Source organism: Pleurodeles waltl, chromosome 1_1 (assembly GCF_031143425.1).
Source record: "Pleurodeles waltl isolate 20211129_DDA chromosome 1_1, aPleWal1.hap1.20221129, whole genome shotgun sequence".
NCBI classification, from domain to species: Eukaryota; Metazoa; Chordata; class Amphibia; order Caudata; family Salamandridae; genus Pleurodeles; species Pleurodeles waltl.
The window spans coordinates 239495122-239512445 of record NC_090436.1 but is presented as its reverse complement, the minus strand read 5'-3'; the positions used below and the strand labels follow the sequence as shown (position 1 = coordinate 239512445).

The window sequence follows — 17324 nt, the reverse complement described above, 5'->3', positions numbered from 1 at the left end:
GCAAAAATGCATTTGAAAATAGGCCATATGCTTAAAACAAATAGTTGCACTAAACAAAAGGCACTCTACCCGTAGCACACTTTCAATAAAGTAGCCCACTGAGTCAAAAAAGTGACATAATAGGAGCTTCTGAACGCAAGAACAGCAAAGGATGGCCTGTAATACAGACAGCGGTTAATCACTGAAACATGTCAGTTTTATTTTGTTGACAGGAAAGAGAAGTCTTTGGTAAGTCTAATTTTTTTTAGAACCCATAAATCCTAGTGTATAGAGCTGTGGGAAACCCGATCTCTGTGCGTGTTTTCATCGTTCCACGTCACTCTGGTTCACATGTAGCCTGACTTTTCTAAGTAAACGGCCGCCTCGCTGCAAGAAGCAGGGGTTTCTTCTGAGTGACTGACGTCAGCCCTTGGCTCCGCAAGACCCGCGGCTCCGCAAGACCCGCCATCTTTCAGCATTAGTTTCCCTAAGAACAGCCACTCGTTTCTTATATGTAGCACCTCTCTGTACAGTTCTCCTGCACAGAACGCTACACCCGAGGCCTACGGTAGTAAAAGTAAGCTGTGGGCTTCAGTGCATAGCAAGTTATTGATGAAAAATCGTTAAACGGAACAAGAGCATAGACAAACCACACCAGTGTAAATAATTAAAGTAATTGTAAATTATCACGCATGAAAAGAACATCTGACACAACCTTTTGGTACGCACATGAACGTTGACAAAGGCCCAATTACGCACATCTTGTGTCGGCAAGTTTATTTTCTTACATTAGTGGGTCACTTCTCTGCTTTTTCTCCCTTTCATTTCCAATTCCCACATACAGACTTGTAAGTGGATCGGCAGCACTTGACTTCAATTAGATAATGTACATTTAGAAATCTACACGAGCCCAGCAGCACATCCTACATCATTGCACACTCCACAGTCGAAAATGGATTAGTAATTGCTTGTCTAGGTGCAACGTGATCGTAGGTTACTCGTGAACCAGCCACATAAAAAAGGAAAACCTCGGATTGGCGGGATAAAATAGTTGCTCTGCAAATCAATCATTGGCAAAGTCAAAAGGTCTCACCTTGCCAATGATGATTCCATCCGTTTGGCTTTGCAGATGTTGAATCGCATCGCCATACAGAAAAAAACATGCGTGGTTGTCAATCGGGGAGAGCATAGGGCCAAAAAAACAGAAACATTCCACAGTTCGATTCTGTATATATGCGCGCAGCTCACCACACATATGTCATGCAGTGCTTATTTCATTTTTTTTACTGTTAACTTACTGATCCAAATTGGTGGGTGCTTATCTTCGGTGAAAACATTTCTGAACACTCATCAGAGCTAAAGAAGTAGCTCGGTAGTAGGGCCTTAAAAAATAACTCTTATTTACAAAAAATGCAAAGAATGCACCGAAAGGGGCTGCGAGTAACAGAGGAGAGAGTGGTGGGAGAAGTCATTGCAGGGAGGGCAAGATAACCTCAGGAAATGGGCAGATCAATGGAGACGCTTTGAAAGGAGGAGGAGAATTAAAAATCTAAAAACAAAACAAAAATTCCAGCGGTGGGGAAGCAACAGACTAGCCGGGGATTAAGGAGGAAGGAACAACAGGGAGTGGGGGTGATCTTTTAAAGTAACAGACAAGTGAAAGAACAAGAAATAATGCACTCCTATATAGTGGTGAAAGAAAAGGAAAAAAGTTGTTCCTTGTATGTGAACAGTGGAAAAATACAAATTATACAATTAGAAGAATGGCAAGGGAGCTATGCGCTGGGGTAAGGGAACAGAAGAAGAGGAAGATAGCCATCAAATTAGAAGCAAGCAAATGAGGTTGACAGCAAGGCCAGGTAAATGTAAGCAATGGGCTGAACTAAAGTACTCTCTAAGTTAAACTATTGTTCCAAACAGGTCTGTAGGCGACACCTAATTATGATCTCTCCAAAGGATGAAGTAATATGCACGGGATAGAAATTACCTCTCTGCTAAGTGAAGTGTTTAAAAACTATGCCAGGTTAAGGAGAATGGTCTGACAAGATATTATAGTTGTTAATATCAATGAAATTACTGTCAATAATATTATTAGTAGTAGCAGTAGTAAAGATGTTTTTAAATTACTAGAGCCTGCAGCATTGTGAAGTTTAAGTGCTGATGTCATTACAAAAACAAGTATGTCCAATAGGGTTACCCTAGTAACTACTAGTAAATGATAAATATATATTGTGGGAATATAGGATCAGTGCAGTGAGTGTGAACGCCAATGAAAATTCAATTATGTTTGTACTGAACTGCAGAAACGTTCTATCACACTAGGGTCCAGTAAGTAAGTAAATAAAATGTTATTGTGCAGTTAATGAAAACCTTTAAAAATGAGCATATTCGAACAACAGTTTAAAGCACGTCTCAAACCACCATTAAAGCACACAAAAATAGCGAAAAAACCCCTAGACTCCCAAGGGAATTAATTTTTATCAATAATTGGATAAAATAATATAAAACAAGCAAAAATGTTATAGACAAAGACCTAGCCGCAAAGCAAGAGGAGCGGTCCTTAATAAAGAGATACTTATCATCAATGTAGATGGAAAGCAAAGCAAGTGCCAAAGGGTGCAACAAAGGTTTGAAGGGCTTTATGGTATGCAAAGTTTTTATGAGGGGCAGAAGCGACATATTGTTTGTTGAGTTGCAGTGTTTCACCACACGGGTAGATGAGTGCTCAATTTCCACTTCCTAAGCCTAGCTTTTAGGCATAGCGGGTAAGTGCATGTGAAGAACTTCTGCTTGCTCCGCGGGGTTTGAGAATTAATTACTACCCATGCGTGTGCATTTGCACAGTGCAGCCATGTCTTCTGATATTGACAATGTTTTTGCAGAAACTGCCAAAAGCTTTTTAAATGCTTGGTGTGGCAGATTTCTCTCCCATGCCCCCTTAACTGAAAGTTCCTTTCATTTTTCTTGGAAGTGGCAACTGAATGAGGATCCCATACTCTCGAAGTCATGCATCATAGTGCATTCATAGTGCTTTGGGGGCAAGTCGAAGCCTGTGACAGAAATTTAGAAATGCAGCTTCTGGCCCAGGACTGCTTTAAGGTGAACTCTAGCCTCATTTGCGCCAGTGAAGCTCTCGTTGGCAGCTGAAGAGCAACTTTATAGCTACAAGTAACAGATTTCTCGAGCTCAGAAGTCTCCAAGCCCAGAGTGATTTCACTCCCATATGACAGTTTGGGAATGACTTTTGCTTTCAGCACCTTAATAGGCCTAGGCTTGGTCCCTGTAGTTTCGTGAGGGTGAACATGAGGCTGGTGCTCTTGTTTTTCAGAGAGAACAAGGGAGATTTAAATGAGCCTTGACTGTCCAGGTAAATGCCCAGATATCTATATATGGTGTTGTGCTGAAACCCATTCCCTGTTGCGGTGCCACCGGCCATGACCTGCTGCTTTCTTCCAAAGGTAACTGTCATGGTTTCTGTACGGTTTATTTCAATGCAGTCTGTGACTGTGTATGAGTATCTAGTGAAGATTTGATGCTTAAGGCCAATTTTGCTTTGGCTTAGCAGCACAAACTCGTCTGCGTAGGACAGGTGTGTTATACGTTGGCCTCCCAGTTTGGGAGGGTGGCAGTTAACTTTAACTGGGTCCTCCAACAGATCAGGGATGTAAGGATTAAAAAGCAAGGGGGCGAGTACACAGCCTTGTTTCAAACCCAAGTTTGTTGGTATTTTTCTTTAGATGCGCTTTCTGTCCCCTAGTTTGACCCACACCTAGGTGTTTGAATAGAGTTTCTCTATTGGACTCAATAAGTTGGCTGGGGCCGCGGTCCTACAATTTGTACCACGTGAAAGCTCTGGGAATGCTGTCAAAAGCAGCTTTAAAGTCTATGAAGCAAAATTATAGGTTAGATCCTCTCCTAAGGGCCTTGTCGGGATTAGGGCCAGAACCATCAGATTTGTAGTCACGCCGCAGTTGTCTCTAAAGCCACACTGATTTCTGGGAATAATCTGACCTTCATCATCGTTCATCAGCTTTTTGGTCGTCGAGCAGGAGGCTGGTGAAAAGTTTTGATCATTGTCAATAAGCACTATAAGACGGTAGTTGTGAAGTTCCAATTTTGATCTCTCTTCAAAGATTGGCTGAATGATCGATCCTCTCCTGGAGTCTGGAATTCAGTTGGTTGTCAAGTAGGATCCTGCAAGTGGTGATATTGCAGCAGCCCAGAATGAGGGATCAAATGTAAAGAGGGCTGTTGGGAACGAATTTGGGCAAGGAGCCTCGTCTTTCTGCATTCTCTCCAGTTTCAGTCTGAAGCAGTCTTCTGTCGAGGTTGTTTAGTTATTTGAAATGTTAACCCCTGAACATTCCTCCGGAAGATCAGTTACATTAATCTGTAGGGCTTCTAAGATGGCAGGGTGGTCATTTAGGCATGGCTGAAGAGGTAACAAAATCACCTGTTTGTTGTCAATAGAAAAGTGAAAATTCAAGAATGAAACCCAGGCAGCTTCAGGAATGTTTTCATTGGTGCCTTTATTGTTTCCTGTTAATGTTTGGTTGTCCATAGACCTCAATTGTTTACCATTCTTTTTCTTGCTCATATGCAGAAGTCAGGCACAAAAATCGTTGTTCTGTTTTCTTTTGGACAGCCAGATTGATAGCCTAAGGTTTGCCCTAGAGTTTTTTAGATTACATTTTGCAATTGAAAAGAAAGGATGCTGTAGAACAGTGGTCTCCAAACTTTTTAATGCCCCTCCCCCCCCCAGTTGAAAAAAAAAATCATTGGGCCCCATCAGAATTTTTCACAATTACTTGATAAAGATGGCAATGTTTAAATATGTCTAGACCTATTTAAACATTGCAGTTAAGTACTGATACCTTTTTAAAAGTGCAATAACATGCTTCTGCTCATAACAAAGGTCTTTTGTCTGTATAATGCTTCTATTGGCTGGAGTCTGGCGAGCCCCCCCCCCCGGATCACTTGAGGCCTCCCTATAGGGGCCCACCCCCCAGTTTGAAGCCCTCTTCTGTAGAAGGTAATGCATGTTCACTCTTCAAGGCCTTCTGAATGCGTGTTAATTTAAGTCTGGCAGTGGACTCAATAGACTTAGATTGAGTATTGAGTGTGTTTTGAATGTTCTGGATTATAAATCTGTAAAAGGTGTCCAACACTTAATATGGCAGATGGGACGAGATGCAGTTGCACAGTATTGTATTCTAATCCACGTGTTTGCCTCAGAGGTGATCTCTTCATCCCATTTCACCCTTGAGGGTTTTTCTGTTTATACGCCAGAGCTGGTAGAGGGAGCAATCTGCAGATTTGAGAAATGGATTGTGAGAAAAATGTCCTGTGTCTGTGGTCGCTATCAAACTGGTCCCCTAAGAAGAAGTTGCTTAAATGTCTAAATAATGTGGCTGAACAAAGAGTAAAGTCAACCTAAGAAGTGGACTTTTCTGTTGCATGCATCCAGCCAGGTGGCATGTCTCCACTCAGACCTCCGTTTCGGAGCCTGAGACCCTGAGCTCCTGGACTTCACAGTTTGACAGGAAGGATTCAGCCAGTTTGCTGAAGCAGGTTTTTGCAGGCACCCTTTGCAATGGAGCATTATAGATAGATTATATACAGTTTGTTAGCTTTCAGAACCTTTGTGCCCCCAAACAGATTAGTATTGAAATGGCCAGTTCACGGCTTGACCCACTAGTATTTCAGCCCCACAACACTTACTTCCCCTACTTGGTAATTTCCTAGCACATATTAGATATAGAAGAGAGTTGGATGGCAATAGGGCTCCTTGTTCGATCTACTCCTACCTATATATTGTAGCTTTATCTTAGCAGCTGATGCTATGCAAGGCTTTTGTTGAAGTCAGTTAATTTTGTTGTGTTTATAGAGTACTCTCAGGAGCCAGTTATCTGCCCATGGTGAGGAACATCCCAACATGGCCTATATATAGTATAAGCAACATGCTGTTTCTCAGTTTTCCAAGGGGAAAGGATTATAATAATTGCCACAGTTCGGTAATAGGCTTTGACCAAAAAGTGCCAAACGTGCAGCAGACAAGTATTCAATACAGTTCCCAGTACAGATTCATAAGAGCTGACATTAGTACGTCTTCCCACTCTGAATACTGAGATCCTGTGTAACCTCAGGATGTTGGACCTAAATGTATACATAAGTTGGCGCCTACTGAACCTTCATAATTCTGGATCAACAGTATTGGAAGTAATTAGGGACTCTTGCTTTCTGCTGCCTTTGTGGAGAGGTTTCTCCTGCTTGCAGCAGTTCTGGGCACCAGGGCTCTAATTTCCCCTAACGTTGTTGTTTTTGCTGGTTTGCTTGGCGCTGTGTACAGCTTCAACCATCAGTCGCTGCATCACTGGGGGCGAGAAATTCTACAGACTACAGGCCTGCTGCATTTGTTTCGTGTTTCTAATTACTAATTGTTACATAACGAGTGTTAGATTTTTCATCCTTGGTGTGGTCTCCCTTAACTTTTTGCCTCTGTTCCCCAGGTTGTTGATGTGTGCTGGACTCTGATTTTACTGTTTTTGTTACTCTGGGCACTTTACCACTGCTAACCAGTGCTAAAGTGCAAGTGCTCGTGTTTAAAATGTGTACGTAATTGGTTCTCCATGATTGGCATATTTGTTTTACTGTTAAGTCCCTAGTAAAGTGCACTAGAGGTGCCCAGGGCCTGTAAATGAAATGTTACTAGTGGGCTTGCAGCACTGGTTGTGCCACCCACACAAGTAACCCTGTAATCATGTCTCAGACCTGCCACTGCAGTGTCTGTGTGTGTATTTTTACACTGTAAATTCGACTTGGCAAGTGTACCCACTTGCCAGGCCTAAACCTTCCCTTTTTTACATGTAAGGCACCCCTAAGGTAGGCCCTAGGTAGCCCCAAGGGCAGGGTGCAGTGTATGGATAAGGTAGGACATATAGTAATGTGGTTTATATGTCCTGACAGTGAAATACTGCCAACTTCGTTTTTCACTGTTGCAAGGCCTGTCTCTCTCATAGGATAATATGGGGGCTACCTTTAAATATGATTAAAGTGTAGATTCCCCTAGAGAGTAGATGGACATGTGGAGTTTGGGGTCCCTGAACTCACAATTTAAAAATACATCTTTTAGTAAAGTTGATTTTGAGATTGTACGTTTGAAAATGCCACTTTTAGAAAGTGAGCATTTTCTTGCTTAAACCATTCTGTGACTCTGCCTTGTTTGTGGATTCCCTGTCTGGGTCAGTTTGACAGTTGGGTTGTTTTTCACCTCGCACTAGACAGTGACACAAAGGGAGCTGGGGTGTAACCTGCATTTCCTGATTAGCCATCTCTGCTAGGAGGGAAGGGTGGAGTGGTCACTCTCATCTGAAAGGACTGTGCCTGCCTCTGACAATGCAGACTCCAACCCCCTGGTGTGTGTCTGAGGCCTTGCCTGGGCAAGGCAGGATTTCACAAGTAGGTGTGAGTCCCCTTTGAAGAAAGATGACTTCAAAGACTAAAATGGGTATAAGAAGGGAACCCAAATCTACAGACTTTAGAAACACTTCTGGAACCAAGAGGAACCTCTGCCTGGAGAAGAGCTGATAGCTGAGGAAGAAGTGCTGCCCTGCCTGTGACTGTGCTTTGTGGAGCTTTCCTGCAGTGCTGCTTCTGCCAGAGTAAGAGGGCAAAGACTGGACTTTGTGTGCCTTCCATCTTGTGAAGAAATCTCCAAGGGCTTGCCTCCTGTTGTTTGAAGTCTCAGGGACAGCAAAGACTTCTCTCTGGCAGCACCTGGAGTCTCTGGAGAGACTCCTGCTCTGACAAGTGGCGCCCTATCCAGTTCCTGGGCCCTTGGAAGGAAAGCTGGTGGAAATCCAAGGAAATCGACTTCGGACGACTCCGGACCGACGCCGCTGCTGAATCCGGTAACGCCGCCTGCACCCGACGCCGTGACCTTCGCTGGAACGCGACGCTCTTCGCAGGCCCGACGCCGCTGCAGCCCCGCTGACGTCCGCGACTCCGTGGAAGTCGCCGCACCACGTCGTGACCGACGCCACTCGAAGTGCGTGGATTCAACGTTTCGCACAGACGCCACGATCCCCGACTTCGCGCATCGGCTTGTTTTCACTCTTCACCAAAGGTACTGTACTTGGGGGTCTACACGACTCCGTGTCCGGCGTCGCTGGTGTCGGGTTGTTGGGAACCACTCCGTCACAACGCCGTGTTAACATCTCATTGAAGCATTTTTGTTTCTAAGCGCTAATTTTGAGTCTAATCTTTAAAAATTCATAACTTGACTTGTGTATGTTGGATTTTTGTCGTTTTGGTCTTGTTTTGTTTAGATAAATATTTCCTATTTTTCTAAACGTGTGTTGGTACAAATACTTTACACCTAGCACTCTGAAGTTAAGCCTACTGCTCTGCCAAGCTTCCAAGGGGGTAAGCAGGGGTTAGCTGAGGGAGATTCTCTTTTACCCTGCGGATCCTTGCCTGAACAGGGGGTAAGTTTACTGTCAACAAAAGACCCCATTTCTAACAACGAGGTTATGTTTTGAGAACTTTTCATACAAATTCAATATTATATCTGTTTTTGATGTCTTTGCATCTTACCACTAGGACTTCTCCTTGGTCTAGTTACTGTTTACTGTTGTTTGTTGCTCTATTTTGTCTCAATTTATGATTACATAATAATTGGTGAGATCGAATTTCACACATCACCGTCTTCATGCTGTCTCTCTCTCACATTCTCTTCTCCACGGCAGTGGTTCCCAACCTGTGGTCCGCATTGCACTGGGGGTTCACGAAGCCTTCTCAGGGGGTCCGCGACTGCTTAGAAAAGTAAATAATTTTAACAGATTAGGTCCCCAGCTTTCAATAATGGCTCAGTAAGGGATCCCAGATTCCAGTAATGATTCATTGGGGTCCTCGGGTTCCAGTATTGATAAAGTGGGGCTCCACAGAAGTCAGAAGGTTGGGATCCACTGTTCCAGGGTTTCAAAAAGCGCAGATCATATCACCAACTTCTTTCCCCATTTCAGCCCTGGAAACAGATTTAGTTATACCCCTGACTGGAGTCAATTCAGTGTGAAAAGTTATTTGCACATGTTCCATGCCCTACAAGTGGAAGTTGTTGTACAGTGTATCTCATTTAAGAGTGTCCATTCTCACCAATCGTGATTTAGTGAATCTGGAATAGGAATTTACTCTCTTAGATGAAGGGTTCTGAGCAGCTGAGCTAAGGCCATGGGCACAAATATCTTTGTGAGGTGGGTCTCAGGAGAAAAGTGCACCAGTTTCCCTGAGCTCCATGTCTAAAATGACTAGCACGTTTTTTACATCCTTTACTTAGGAAATTGATAGCTAATGTAGGTTATTAAAGCTGAGAAAGGCAAAGATATATTTAAATGTCTGCAAATAAAGGCAGACCTGTTTATAAAATGGTTGCTTTCTGAGCACATTGGGAATGCATAGCCTTAAAGAAACATGGTACATGATGCCTCATTTAATTTTAAAAAGTAATTATAATAAGATAAATGTTTCACACAACAGGATTTGAACATACAGTAGGGTGAGAATCCTGCAATATACAATCTAAATAATGTATTTGTGTTTTATCGTAAGAGTACAACTTTGCAAGATTGTCGACACGTGTCCTTCTGTCGTTATAGGCCATTCGAAGTTTCCAAGTGGCGCTGCACATCTTTCCAGACAACCGAGAATTGTGGGAGGAAGACCTGTCATGGGCAAGGCAACTTTTGGAGAAGAAAATAGGAGCAGAAAAGGCAGAGCTGTCCGGAGCAGAAGACAGAGATGCTTCTGCCCGAGAATTGATTCCAGACTATGACTTTGAAAGTGATGAGATAGTGGCCGTTTGTGCGGCCATCGCACAGAAGCAAAAGGTTGCACACACAGATGACAAAACAGTGCTAATTATGTCTGCATCGGGCACTGTGGAGACCAGGACTGAGAAGCTCGGGGATGCTACCACTCCTGACAAGGAGATGTTCATCAAAGCCAAATAAGGGAGCAGAGTGCTCTCAAAGTGTTTCCCGAAGGCGGCGGAGGAAATCTGAGTTGTTTTCGTCAGAAGCCCTGTTGCGGAATATAGTAGAAAATACATGTTTTATAAGTAGTGATACATATTCATGCTCCCTCTGTTAATATTACATAGACGTTATGTAATACAATATACAAAGAAAAGATCACATTATACGACTCAGTGCTCAGGAAAGGCCATTGCTTCATAGGAGCCTTATCAAAATCAGAGTAACAGAGCATTGCTACTACTGTTCTTCCAGCAACCACTTGTATGGTAAAGCATCACCGAAGAGGTCTCGGGATGGTTTGTGCAGAGTGTACTGCAAATTCTTACTGTAAGATCTGGTCTCTAAAAATGTACTAGACCCGTTAGAGCTTCCTACAATGAGTGAATAAAAGACCCTCCCTGCTTTCAAAATATTTAAAAGGAGATTCACTATTGCTCTGGGCTGATGTCAAGCAGTAGCTAGCTAATGTACCAAACACATCTGTAATGTCATGTATTCTTCTCAAACAGCTCAGTTTAGCAGGCACATGGAATATTTTTATATATGGTGATATATACATCACATGGTAAAAGTTGAACTGTAACAAAGAGAGTAGTGTGATATAATTGTACCTTATATAGAATCTCCCTCACATGTGTTTGAGATAAAGTTGAAGAAAAATGATCTAGGGTCCTATCCGAGTGGACAGTCAGCCTACATAGCATAGCTGAGTTTTTTCTCAAATGGTGATGCTGTCGAGGAGGACATTGTTCTTGAGAGGTGTAGCCAGGAGGAGATACGCCACAGAGTGCGCAGATGTCAGAATATGTGAAGCTTCTTGACTTAAGAATAAAATAAAAAATGCTGAATTAGGGATCTAGATTGGTGTGCTCATATTTTGCTGAAAGGAAGATTCTGAACTTGCATTATTGAGGCTTTGAGAGTGAGATGGGCCATGAAGGAATATAGTGAAAATAATTAGGACAAAATGAAGTGAAATGTACGGGATCTGATGAATATACATAGACATATAAAGGTGTTCAATATCAATGGAGAATAAAGTTCAGAGTCTAGGGAGCTATTGCATTACGTCCATTGTGCGAATATATACAGCCAGCCCACGCAGATGCCCACTGTACTTTAAAGCAGGATCAGTGGTAAGAGCCTAGAGCCATTCAAACTAAGATACATAAAATGTGCATAAAGTGGTTTGCAATAAGAGAAACCTAAAGAGCATACAACAGGCAGTAAAGAAGGAATGGATGCCCACTGCCAGTGGAACATGCAAGCAAAAGAAGGTTGAACTGCGGTCATCATGGTTGGCATACGATACTTAAATGAAAAGGGCTGAGTCATGTCACCACACAAGCTAGGGTGACAGATGGATAGAGGGACATAGAACTTGCACTCTTCCAAGAAGTGCTGCTGAGTGATTCTGGTTCCTTCACATAAATAATCAATATGCTTTAATGTGAAATTATTTTCCAACGTAGAAACAGGTGATGCTGAATGTAATGAGGTATGCAAACGAAATATATCTGTAAAGCGCTGAAATTAAGGTGGTAAATCCTGCCAGATGCCTAGCTGCAAACTTACTTCAGGATGCTTCTCCCACTTGGTGGTCTTGATGGCCATCTCTTTACTTGAAGTGGAGGAAATATACCAGCCTGTGGCCCTGTGTTGTTTCTGAGAACAAGCTGGCAAGTGAGAATTTTAAAGCATGTCTTTATTGAATGGCCCCGTTCAGCGCAGTGAGCCCCATATTCAAGTGAACTGCCCAGTTCTTATACTTCATACCAGGTTTCAATGGTAACTTATCAATACGTAAGTCTCATACATCGATGGTGATATAAAACTCTCCCTTCAGTGGACTTTCTATGCTTTGAATTATAGACTGACATTTCAAACCATACAGGAGAACCTGTAGATCTGTGTTACATTTCTTAAGAAAGGTTGTGCAATGTTATCAACAGATTCTGAAACATTCTTGCTCCTGTGCTCCCTTTGCTGCATTCTTAGCACCTCCGAGGCTTTTTGCTGCCTTCTTAGCGCCTTCAGGATCTGTTTCAGAAGAAGAAACACAACTTGTGTTCTAGCACCATCAACAGTGTTTGAGTGTGGAGGTTCATCCACGAACCAGCCACCTAACTTCAAAAGTTCACCATATAGCCGCTCAAGATCCAGAGTGCCTTACATGGAACATGTGTGTTCATATGTTGAGAGATGTGACTTTGGATGTCTTGTCAGCCAGTGTTTCGAAACAGGATACATGCATTTTCTCACGGCCTTGCAGTCAGTTTCATGAGGTAGAAGATGCTTAATCCCCTCCTGGACACACAGTTTCTCAGTCAATGATCTCTCTGGTCATGTTATGCTGTACAGTTGTGTGACAGTCCTCACAATGCACATAGGACTATGGTTTACTTCAATATGTCACATTACGAGCAACTTATCAAGTGCTCTTAATGTGTCCTCAGACTGTGCATTCATTGTGTATTCATACCGAGGGTGCACAATGCACAGTAAACCTGCATCTCAATCCTTGATCTTTTTGTCTTTTATCAAAAATATCCGTGTAATCAAGCCCTACACTGCGCTGAAAATATTGTACCAGTATGAATTGATTTGTTTGTAGCTCACCAGATCTGTGCATATGCCTAATGAGACATTAACGAAGAAACGTCTGGCTCATTTCCCTTGGGCTTGGCATTTCAGTACACTAATTCCATGACTGTTTCTAGTCCTCGTGACATAAAAAATAGCACTGATCACCGTGCTGTGGTGAATGTTGCAAAAGTCTTCCGCCTTTCGAAGTTGTTTGTGATAGTGTAAGGGTCAACTCCCATCGAATCACAAATCAAAAACAATTATTCTCCTGGCGGGTGCCACCTGTGACACAGCTGTTAAGTTCGCAGGACGTTGAGCAATTACCTTTGTAGGTCAATAAACTGGCTTCAGAACTGTTGAGTGATAGAGGTAAACACAGAAACAGGCTCAGAAGTAAAAGAGTTTCTTTTGAGGTCACGCCTCTTCTCTTTGCAGCAAGAATCAATTTGTTTCTACTTTCTTGACCCTCAAAAAAAGTAAATCGTATTCTGAGCACACACTGTGTCTTTCTCCGTTTCAGACTTATCTCCGGACTCTTGTATTTATGCAGATACGTCCGAAGGTAGTGGAGCACTTAACATGAGCACCAGGTACATCACACAGGGCATATCTTTTTTCAGGCAGGGATGGAATAGGTGATTTGCCAGAAGCACGGGATGTTGGGCGGACGCCGGGACTCGAGCCTGGTTCCGGGTCGGCAGCTCTGGCCGTTGGCCAGCGCGAAACTCCCCCCCCCCCCCCCCCCAATCCTGACAGAATTCAAGACACAAGGCCTTCACTTTTGTTTATTGCACATAATTGCTGCACCATTCTCTGTAATTCTAAAAGACTGGTGTTTGCTCTTTCAGTTACAACCCTTGCTTCCCCTCATCCTTCACCACCTGTGATGACCGCCTTCTTTACAAATTAACGGTATTTTACTTCAGTTTATCAATTGACTTCAACATTGACCAGCCATACCTAAACCTCAGCACTCCTATCACAAGCCCTAGTACTCTCATTTGTTGTCTTAGCCAAGTCATTGCAGATGCAAATGTTAACAAACTATGGGCCTGATTTGGAGCTCGAATGGGTTACTCCGTCACAACGGTGACAGATATCCTGTCCATCGAAATCCCTAAGAACATAATGGGATTCAGGTTTCAGCGGACGTGATAACTGTCCACCGACTTTCAAATCAGGCCCTTTGTACTGAATCCCACTTGAGGATTTGGGGCCTAATTGACAATGCCCACTTATTATACGTTGGACATTTGCTCTCATACCATTACCACTAGAATTGAAGTAAACTTCTGGATGTTTCGATATCTTAAGTGCTGGAATCGCAAAGAAAAATCTAAAAGTATGGATGGAGTTCTACCTCTGTGACTAAACCTACTATTACACTTTTTTCTGTTTATTTTAATAAACGGATGTAATAGTACACCTGAAAAGCCATGTCAGGTGCACATTTAAACGTGAAAGATTGCACCTGCCATATGACTTTTTCTAGGCTGCCTAATTGCCCTGTGTTAAGGTCTACATAGTCTAAAATTATGCTCAATGGCAAGCTATTCTCTTCCCATTCTGGAAGAGGAGTTATCCCAGCACTTGGTGGGAAGAAATCTATGACCATTTCCATGGTGGGAGGGGGCCTGATTTCAGTTTATGAATGCCTATGAACATACATGTTTGTGGGTGTTAACAAACCAAAAGGCAATCCACAAATTGTTCCTCAACTTCCCATCCTTTGCATGGTATTTACTACTGCAGATTTCTCTGCACTTCTGGGGGAGAAATCTACTGTAGTAAAACGATTTAAGCACGTCACAAATCTCTTTGAATTTCTAGCAGCAGTATATGAAGGGATTTTTAGCCACAAACGTAAGCTCACAGATTTAAATGTCTTCGTGAATTGGGCCTTTAGAGTACTTTATGAACTCTACGATAGTCACAATATACCTGTGGTACTCACATTTCAAACATTTACCCATGCAGATAGTTGGAAGCGGCACATTGTGATTGGCTGAGGCAAGGCCCTACCCAGGCAGAACCTACCACTTCAGTCAGGTATGAGTGCTTACACTCACTGAATAACCTGCTCTCACCCTTGGGTAGCGTGGCACAGAGCAATCAGGCTTATCACATGGGCAAGGTGTAAAGCATCATTGGCACAGAACTACCACACAACAAATGCACTGAGCATCACAAAAGAGACTTCACACAAGGTGTATGTAAATAAAGTTTGTATTCAACACACACATTAGTTTACACAACATGAACATCATGTAAATCTGGGCATAAATCACATTTAGAATTATCACTACCAGTACCAGGCCTGATTGTGTTAAAAAAGACATTAGCATGAGAAAAATAATACTTTCTCTCCCAGCACCCTCATGCGGTGCCAAAACGTTGTCAGCACGAGACCCACCCTAGCGATTATTCCAATTCCAAATCAGACAATTGTAAGGTGCACCCCCGTTCACATCAATAGCAGCATAAAGAGAATTGCAGCACTTTTAAATAGCTCTGCGGCCTATGCCGAACGGGTAAAACTCAGTGGTAGTCCTCTGACAAAGAAACAACCTGTACGGTGTAGTCAGTCCCAGGCAGTCACTCCAACTCACTAGCTCTGCACCGGCAGGCTAATATAACATGCACTCGCACACACTTGCTCCCAGCACCCTAATGCGGTCCACTGATATCCGGCAGGGTAGTGGTCACTGCGCTCACAGACCCCTCTGGGTCCAAACCTTCCTCCATCCTCCTGCCAGTTCCTACTACCCCGTCCCCCATGAGCCGGAGTCACACTGATTCAGTATCCCAAGGCAAAGGTGGAGGTGGGGGAGAAAGAGATAACGGATGATCGGGCAACAATCGACAAATAGAGGTTTGGCCACCACTCAGGAAACTCACCCTGGGGTCTCTGCACCGTGCCTTCTGGCGCAGTCCCTGGTCTACAAAGCACAGGGTAGGGCCACCTTGGGACACACACTGTTCACAGTGACACCTCATCAAGCCAGGCACTCCAATACACAAATAGTTACCAATTCCACACCTCCCTGGAGGGTGGCACAATGTCTGGGACACAATGACATGAGTTGCCCCAGACAGTCTTAGTTGCAGATAAAGAGGTACCAAATCCACACCTCCCTGGAAGGAGGCACAGCGCCCGATGCGTGATGACTTGAGTCATACCAGATGAGTCCAATCACCCACGAAGAGTTACTAATTTCTGTGAATTCCTGGAATGAGGCACAACACCTGATGCGTGATGACTTGAGTCGCACCAGACAATTTTGATCATGCACAAAGAGTTACCAATGCCGTACCTCCTTAGGATGAGGCACAACGTCTGGTCCGCAATGACTTGAGTAGCACTGGACAATTCCAAACACACGCAAAGTGTTACCAATGCCGTACCTCTCTGGAATGAGGCGCAACGTCTGGTGCGCAATGACATGAGCCGAACCAGACAAATCCCGTCGCACACACACATACACAAGTTCAGCGGTGCCACACGAGGTAGAATGTGACACTACTTTGGGTACACCCCCTACCTTCGAGGGTCGCAACCAGTGAATTGGATACCACACACAATGTGCATGCATTCAGGTGTCGCACCAGAGAAATGCAGCACTTGACAAAAGCTGGCCACACGGGTCCTGCAACCAGTAAATTCACTCACTACCAACAAGACACTTATGCGTGTTGTGGCCCCACGATGAAGGGCCACAGTCCTTAAATGCGGGTAGGACTTTGAAGGATCCTCACCAGACAAATGTGGTCTCCAGGCTCAATATTTAGTTCCACGCTCACACAAGTGATGTCCAGCAGATGATGTGGGCACTTAAGAGGGTACCGCACTCCAGATGACACAGGTAGAAGGTGTAGGTCCCTCGTGGGAGGTCTTTGATGTCTCTGAGACCTCCACAAGAGAACAGGGGGCAAGCAAACAAGCCTTTAGAGAGCACACTTCAGAGGACCACACAGAAGCAACTAGTTTGCCACGGCCAGCCACGATGCAGGAAGGGTGTGCGGTCTCTTTCCTAGGGCATTAACTACTCCTTGTGCACAACAGATTTTTCTGACAGAGTGCACCATGCAGTGCATGGTCTCCATCCCACGTTCCCTATTTGCTGCAGTGTGGCAAACTGCAGTGTGTCACCAATGTGGCACCATATTGTAGTGTGCCTTTGAATTTGGGGGGGTTCACAGGGTACCCCTTTGAACCACCCGTCTCCCCTAAATTTTAATCCTGTCTGCCATGGGGCTGTGGAATGCAGATGTTAATCTTTAGTTGGGCCATGATCTGGTTCCGAGAGGCCAAGTGTCAAAACTTCTCCCTCCAGTCAATCGAGCCAGGCCCACAAATGGCAGAGGTCTTTGTCCCAGTTGTGTGCCCAAGTTTTATAGCTGTCGCTGGGGAATGCACAAATGTGATCCTCCATCCCCCAGTGTGGACTTGAGTCAATTTAAAAGGCACACAAAGAATTTTAGGGCAGAGAAATGTCCACTTTCTAGAAGTGGCATTTCTCCATGATTATTGACAAAACCACCTTTACTATAGAAAGTTTTTTTTTTAGGACAAATCCAATGATAGTAAACATTATGAGACTACTACTCTGCAATCCACTGTTGCATCTAGGAGTAACTGTAACACTTTCCCCATGTTAACCTATGGGAAGAGCAGCTGTCGTATGTAATGAAAATACACATGGGTATTCTTCACTCTCTGGGCATGAG

The 17324-nt window shown here is 43.7% G+C and overlaps 1 protein-coding gene across 1 annotated transcript in view; it reads left to right on the top strand.

Moving 5' to 3' along the window:
- Positions 1-10863, top strand: part of TTC33 (tetratricopeptide repeat domain 33) — a 711292-nt gene extending 700429 nt beyond the window's left edge. Inside the window, exon 5 of the mRNA XM_069221386.1 lies at positions 9633-10863. Within this exon, the coding sequence (XP_069077487.1) occupies positions 9633-9986 (354 nt within the window). The 3' untranslated portion in view covers positions 9987-10863. The remainder of the gene's footprint in view (positions 1-9632) is intronic.
- Positions 10864-17324: the final 6461 nt, after the last annotated feature.